This window comes from Entamoeba dispar, genomic scaffold, assembly GCF_000209125.1.
Source record: "Entamoeba dispar SAW760 scf_1105229459049 genomic scaffold, whole genome shotgun sequence".
Classification (NCBI taxonomy): Eukaryota; Evosea; order Mastigamoebida; family Endamoebidae; genus Entamoeba; species Entamoeba dispar.
This window is the reverse complement of record NW_001853498.1, coordinates 20,790-27,655: the sequence shown is the minus strand read 5'-3', so window position 1 is coordinate 27,655 and position 6,866 is coordinate 20,790. Positions and strand designations below refer to the sequence as shown.

Sequence of the window (6,866 nt, the reverse complement as noted above, 5' to 3'; positions counted from 1 at the left end):
TTATATTATTTTTTGTTTATAAGTTTTTTTATTTTAAATTTCTTTCAAATTATTTATTTTATAATTAAAGTATTTTTAATTAATTTTATATTTGATATTAAATTGTTTTCAATGAAAAGAAAAAATACAATTTTAAAAAGAGGGCTGATTAATTTTATTATCAGTTTTACAAAATGGTTTTTAATATTTTATTTTTTTTAATTATTTAGAATTCCATTTTTTTCTTATTATTTATTTCCTTAAATAAACTAAAAGAGTTCAAATGGATTATTTGTTTGCATATCTTTTATCTTATTGTGTTCTTATTATTACTCTTCTTCTTGTTGTCATTCTTAAAAGATGTTTCTCATTGCAGTCTCGAACTTCAAGAAAACTAACTCACCTTTTAACTGGTCCTTTTTTTGTTTTAACTTGGAAGTTCTATCCAAGTACTTCTCTTTCTTGTTTTATTGCTGCAACTATTCCTTTTTCAGTTTCTCTCTTGTTATTGTTGTGTTATCTCTTCCAGAAATTACCTTTATCTCAGTTCATCCTTCAAATTATGTCAAGAAATAAAGATCCTCATGAATTACTTGAAGGTCCTTTTATTTATGGGGTTGTTATTTCTCTTATTACTATTCTTTTTTGGTATGATACCCCTGTTGGAATTGTTTCAATTATTGTTTTATGTTTGGGAGATGGAATGGCTGATATAATTGGTTCTCACAGTACAAGAGTAATTCCAGCTCCATTTGGTAGAAAAACATTTGGTGGGTGTTGTTCTTTTATCATCTTTAGTTTTATTGGTTCTTTGGTCTTTGAATATATAATATTTGAGAAAATTTGGGTTTTTAACACCTTAGCTATCGTTAGTCTTGGTTGTTGCATTGAATTTATCTCTCCATCGTTGTATGATAATTTAACGATTACATTAACAACATCAATAATAGCTTATTTTATTCATTGGTGATTATTTTATATTTAAGTTTTATCATGATATATTATTAACAAAACCAACACTAATTAAAAAGGTATTATTGTTAAATTCCTTTTTGTTTGGTAATTTTCTTTAATTTAAACATTTATAAGATTTTACTGTTTTCTTGATAGAATATGAAGTTATTTCTCACTCATAAGTATTTATCTTTTTTTTCTGCTAATTGATAAGTTAAATATTTTTTTAATTATTTTAGTACAAATGATCGTATGTGAATTTAATAGTCATAATCTTTTAACATATTATGTAAATTATTAGAAAGTTTCTTTATACTTAAAGTCTAAAAAATTTCTAACAAAATAATGAAGATATATTAATTGATAAACAAAAGATAGTCTAGGTATAATATTAAGTAATCTTTTTTTTAATGAAAAAAAGAGATAATAACTATAAACATTGCGTCTATTGAATTATACCTAAAATAATTGAAAATATTTAAATTTTTAGTTTGTAATTATTGAGAATTTATTATTTCACTTTATTATACCTTTCTAACATTAATTTTTCTTTCATTAATGTATTTATTAAGTTGTAATATTTATACAAGAAAATATTATTTATTTTTATTATGATAATTATACTATTATTATAATATACCAAAATGAACTTTATAATAAAAGTTACGATATTTTGTTACATAATTTTTTTTTCAGTAATTGTTCCATCAATTCATTTTGAATTAATTATTCTCTATTACTTTTCAAATGTTTATAAGTTTTTCAGAATTCTTTTCAATAATTTAAAACAAAAATAAAAATTGTTAAATGTTTATTTTCATAAAAAGAATAAAACACAATTGTTGGTATAAAAAAGTTCCAAGAAATTAGAAAACTATTTAATTCAAATTTTGAAATAATTGAATAAAATAAAACATAAAACAGTTTCATATTCCAAAATAAAACCGTCATCTTTAATAAATGAGGCAAAATTAATAAGGAGAGCTTGGTTAATAAAATCTTTAGATTATATTCTAAAAAACAATCTTATGAACTAATAACAAACCACCAAGCTTCTATTATAATAAAGCTATCTTCTAATTAATTTATTATCCTACTTTTTGAATATATTAATTCATACAATGATACCAAATATTGGATATTAGTATTTTAGAAAATAAGATACTATTTTTATACTATTTTGAGGGGTTGTAAAAAAAAGGATGGAATAAAAATTCTTGTAGTGTTTTTTTTGGTTAAAACAATAATTAAATTTGAAATTTTTATGGAATAAATGAATCAATAAAGAGGGAAAAACAAGAACAATTAAACATTAAAGTTTCTGAATTGCTATTTTTTTTTAAAAAACCAAAATATTATTAGATTCCAAGAAGTATGCTATAAAATTAGTAATTGAAAAATTTATTTATGAAAACTCCGGTAAAAAATAGTTGATTGTATTTATGGGATTGTTCTCAGCACCACCAATTTTCTTTCTTTTCACCTATTTTATTTATTATTCATTTGCTCTCTGTCGTTTTTCAATCTTAACAGGATGCCCAACTGGTTGTTATTTAGCTAGTTTAGGAATATGTAATTGTTTGTTTTACTTATTAAATCAATTTTTTTCTTTATGAAGTTCATTAGATAGCTTGTCCTACTGGCTGTGCTGAATGTAGTTCATCCACATTATGTACATCATGTTTGGAGAATTATGGTTTGTATAACAATATCTGTGTAAAATGTCCACCTCATTGTAGTGTTTGTGAGTCTTCTTCAAAATGTACAACATGTGCCAATGGATATTATCTTACGACTTATGATACTTGTGCTTGTTTGTTTTTTATTAATGTTTTTGATATGACTAAAAAACTAATATTGCTTCTTACTTGTTTCGAGAATAAAACCAAGACTGTTTATTTATACATCTTTCTAAAACAAGTACTAATATTATTCTAGCTTGTAGTGATACTTTTGGAGTTTTTTGTAAGACATGTAATTCTGGTGGATGTATATCTTGTGCTGATTCATCTTATTTGTTTGATGGTCAATGTATTCGTTTGTTTAGGTATCTTTTTTATATGGACATACTTATAGTGTAGCTTGTTCAAATTCATTTTTGTTTTGTGAAACATGCAATTTAACAAGTTGTATTTCATGTAGGTTTTCTAATTATGTATTATATGATGGACAATGTATTGGTTGGTTATCATTCATTTATTTTTCTTTTTTTAATAAACATTAATTCATATGTTCTAGCAATGTCTGATTATTGTCCTAAAAAATTTCCTGGGTGTATTTCATGTACAAAGGATAGATGCACAAAGTGTTCTTCAGGAAGGGTAAATTATGATGGAACATGTCCAAGTTTGTTCTTCTTTTTTAAATATTTCAAATATTCTCATTTAAGTAGAATGTTCATATAGTCCATGTACTCAATGTAATATCCTGGAAGAGTGTGTCTCTTGTTCTTTTTCAACTGGATATTGCCTTGATTCATCTGAGTGTGTTCTTCAAAGTGAATATAACTGTGGTGTAACAACACAAAAATGTAGAGGGGGTACTTGTACTTCATGTGCAAATGGGTATTTTCTTTCTACAAATAATAAATGTGATAGTTGTCAAAAGAAATATCCATACTGTTCGACATGTGATTCTGAAACTTGTCAGAGTTGTGTTGTAGGATATCATTTATCTACTTTAGGTACATGTATTAAATGTGAAAATTGTGGAGAAGCAGGATGTTCAGAAGATGGTACTGTTTGTTTTGATTGTCAACCAGACTATATTATTCAACCTAATGGAAAGTGTGTATTCTATTCAACAGTTCATTGTAGTTTAGCGTTGTATGGAAGATGTATAGAATGTGAATCAGGTTATTCATTAATTGGTGGGAATTGTCTTCAGAATACAATTTGTTCAGAAACTACAGTAACATTACTAAATGGTAGTTGTGTAGGTTTGTATCAATTTCTTTATTTTTTACAGTTATTAACAAATATATTAATTATGTTAATAGAACAACAGAATGATCTTTGTGCCACTGGATTTAATATTGAAGGTGTTTGTGTTAATTGTCAACAATCATATGATCATTGTACACATTGTGTTACTGTTTCAACAGGACAGTACTGTTCAGTTTGTTCTGAAGGATATTATCCTCATGGTCCAGATTGTCAAAGTTGTAAATCTATTGGTTGTTTAACATGTTCTAATAGAATTTATGACCCAAAGTCAACATATAATAAAACATGTACTAAGTGTTTAGATGGTTATTATCTTGATGATGACTCATGCTTTCGTTTGTTTATGATATATAGATATTACAACTAAGTAAAGGTATTCATTTATTATAGAAATTAAACATTGTGATGTTATCAATGGAAATACATGTGAAATTTGTTCAACTAATTATATTAAAAATAATGATGGACTCTGTATTAGTTATATCACTGTTAATCATTGTATGGGTGCTTCAAATAATTATTGTTCTTCTTGTGACGTTAAATATTATATTGATCCAATTACTCATACTTGTCTTCCATGTGGTTCATCTGAATGTGAGACCTGTAATTCAGCAACAAATTGTACTTTATGTTATGCTCCATCGACATTAAGTGAAGGTGTCTGTAAAAGTTTGTCTTTTTTTTAAATAATAACAAGAGTTGAATAAAAAATTTAAATTTTAGCATGTGATATTTTAAATTGTGTTACTTGTTCAAGATCATCATATACTTGTGATAGTTGTAATCCTGGATATTATCTTAACTCAGACAATTTCTGTACATCTTGTTCAGAAACATTTTCTCATTGTTCTATTTGTTCATCAAGTCATTGTACAATATGTTCCAATAATTATTATTTAGACTCATTAAATCAATGTCAAGAGTGTTCAACTATGGTTGGTTGTTTGATTTGTTCTCCAAAGGAAGAAAGGTGTTTGACTTGTTTATCTGATGAATACTATCTTGACTCTGTAACATCAACTTGTATTAGTTGTTCAATACTTTCTGGTTGTAAACGTTGTAGTAATGCTTTTGCGTGTACTGAATGTAATTCTAATTATTATTTAGATGGAGCAAGATGCCAACAATGTAATACTATTACTGGATGTGCTACATGTAGCTCACTAAAGAAACAATGTTTATCATGTCTTCCAACATACAAAACAGAGACAAGTGTTGATGGAAGTATAATTTGCAAAGATTGTCAAACAGTACAACCAAATTGTGAAACATGTGATTCATCTTTCAGGTGTTCTACTTGCAATAATCGTTTTACAAGATTTACAGATGGAACTTGTGTAAGTTGTAGTGATTCATTTAATGATTGTTCAGTATGCAGTCAAACTTCTTATTCGTGTCTTCAATGTTCAACAAAAGAGTATTATGTTAATAGTACAACTGGGAAGTGTATCTGTTTGTTTTTCTTTTTCATTATTATCATATTTCCTATACTTATATTTAAGCTTGTTATCTCAATACAAATGGAAGTTGTCAAACTTGTGATTCTCCTACTCATTGTTTATCATGCGCTTCAAATTATTATTTAAATTCTTCTTCTTGTATTCCTTGTTCTACAATCTTAAATTGTGAGTCATGTACTTCTAATGGACTCTGTACAAGATGTTCTTTCCCATATACTCCTACACCAAATGGTTGTGTCTCTTGTTCATTAATAATTCCACATTGTTCTCAATGTACCCAAACAGGAAATACATGCAGATCATGTGAAAAAGGATATTATCTATCATCTAATAAATGTATTGAATGTTCAACTCAAATCTCACATTGTGCTGAATGTGATTCTGGTTCAGAGTGTAAAGTATGTGAAAATGATTATTATTTAAAAGATAAAATGTGTTATTTATGTAGTGAAATTACTGAATGTATTTTATGTTCTCCTGATAAAGATGGGTGTTTGCTTTGTTCTAATAATGCTCTTCCAGAAAATGGAAAATGTAGTAAATGTTCTCAAATTCTCTGTGATGTTTGTGAAGATTATAACATTTGTACATCATGTTCTAATGGTAATTATTTAAGTAATGAAGGAATTTGCACAAATTGTAATTTGATGTCAGGTTGTTCTGTATGTAATACTACTTCAGAGAGTTGTGTTACTTGTCATCCAGGATTTTATTTAAATGATAAAAATCAATGTGAACCTTGTGGTAGAGATTGTTCACAATGTCTTTCTAATACTCATTGTATTACTTGTAATAAAAAGTATGTATTACAAGATAATGGTTCTTGTAGTTTTTGTTCAGATACAATTGTTGGGTGTTCACAGTGTAATCAAAACAAATTAAGTTGTGATATTTGTGATATTAATTATTTTAAGAGAGATGATATTTGTTCTCCATGCACAGAAATCCATCCAAATTGTAATTCTTGTGAATATGATAACGAATCAGGTAAACCGATATGTACTATTTGTTCTCTTAATACAGTAGTAAAAAATAATACATGTTCCAGTTGTGAAGTAAATGAGTATATTGAAGATGGTAAATGTGTTAAATGTAATGAAATAATGAATAATTGTGTGCTATGTGAAAATAATGAAAAAGGAAAAATGTGTAAAAGATGTGAATCAGGTTATGGATTTAATTCAGATAAATCAGCATGTATTCAATGTAGTGGAGTTATAGATCAATTAGGGTATTGTGTTTTATGTGAAGATAAGAACTGTTTAGTATGTAATGAAACAAATTATTGTATTAAATGTATTTCTAACAGTTATATTTTAAGGAATGGAATATGTACATATTTTGATGATACTAATTGTTTATTTAAAAATGAAATAATTGGTTGTGAAAATTGTAAAACAAGTATTTCACTTACAGGTATTTGTTCTAATAAATCTCAGAATGAAATGTGTTCTTTTTATTATAAAACATCAAATACTAATGAAATATGTAATTATTATTATCACAAGTACTGCTTTATTAAAAACAG

At 26.2% G+C, this 6,866-nt stretch overlaps 2 protein-coding genes across 2 annotated transcripts in view, besides 5 other annotated features; both read left to right on the top strand.

The window, feature by feature from the left end:
* Positions 1–104: part of a sequence feature (AT_rich) that runs on past the window's edge.
* Positions 105–177: 73 nt separating this feature from the next.
* Positions 178–237: a sequence feature (AT_rich).
* Positions 238–262: 25 nt separating this feature from the next.
* Positions 263–949, top strand: EDI_350540 (uncharacterized protein; the record flags this gene model as incomplete). Its single annotated transcript, XM_001735321.1, has 1 exon — positions 263–949. One exon carries the CDS (start codon positions 263–265, stop codon positions 947–949), a length of 687 nt encoding a protein of 228 aa, XP_001735373.1.
* Positions 950–1,147: 198 nt separating this feature from the next.
* Positions 1,148–1,171: a sequence feature (AT_rich).
* Positions 1,172–1,393: 222 nt separating this feature from the next.
* Positions 1,394–1,572: a sequence feature (AT_rich).
* A 137-nt stretch (positions 1,573–1,709) lies between these two features.
* Positions 1,710–1,767: a sequence feature (AT_rich).
* Positions 1,768–2,603: 836 nt separating this feature from the next.
* The window catches only part of EDI_350430 (protein serine/threonine kinase, putative), a gene marked incomplete at both ends in the record, with an annotated part of 6,905 nt that continues 2,642 nt past the window's right edge, over positions 2,604–6,866 (top strand). The window contains 8 exons of the mRNA XM_001735320.1: positions 2,604–2,629; positions 2,673–2,746; positions 3,015–3,113; positions 3,326–3,871; positions 3,932–4,213; positions 4,269–4,547; positions 4,602–5,330; positions 5,381–6,845. Coding sequence (XP_001735372.1) covers positions 2,604–2,629; positions 2,673–2,746; positions 3,015–3,113; positions 3,326–3,871; positions 3,932–4,213; positions 4,269–4,547; positions 4,602–5,330; positions 5,381–6,845 — 3,500 coding nt within the window. The remainder of the gene's footprint in view (positions 2,630–2,672; positions 2,747–3,014; positions 3,114–3,325; positions 3,872–3,931; positions 4,214–4,268; positions 4,548–4,601; positions 5,331–5,380; positions 6,846–6,866) is intronic.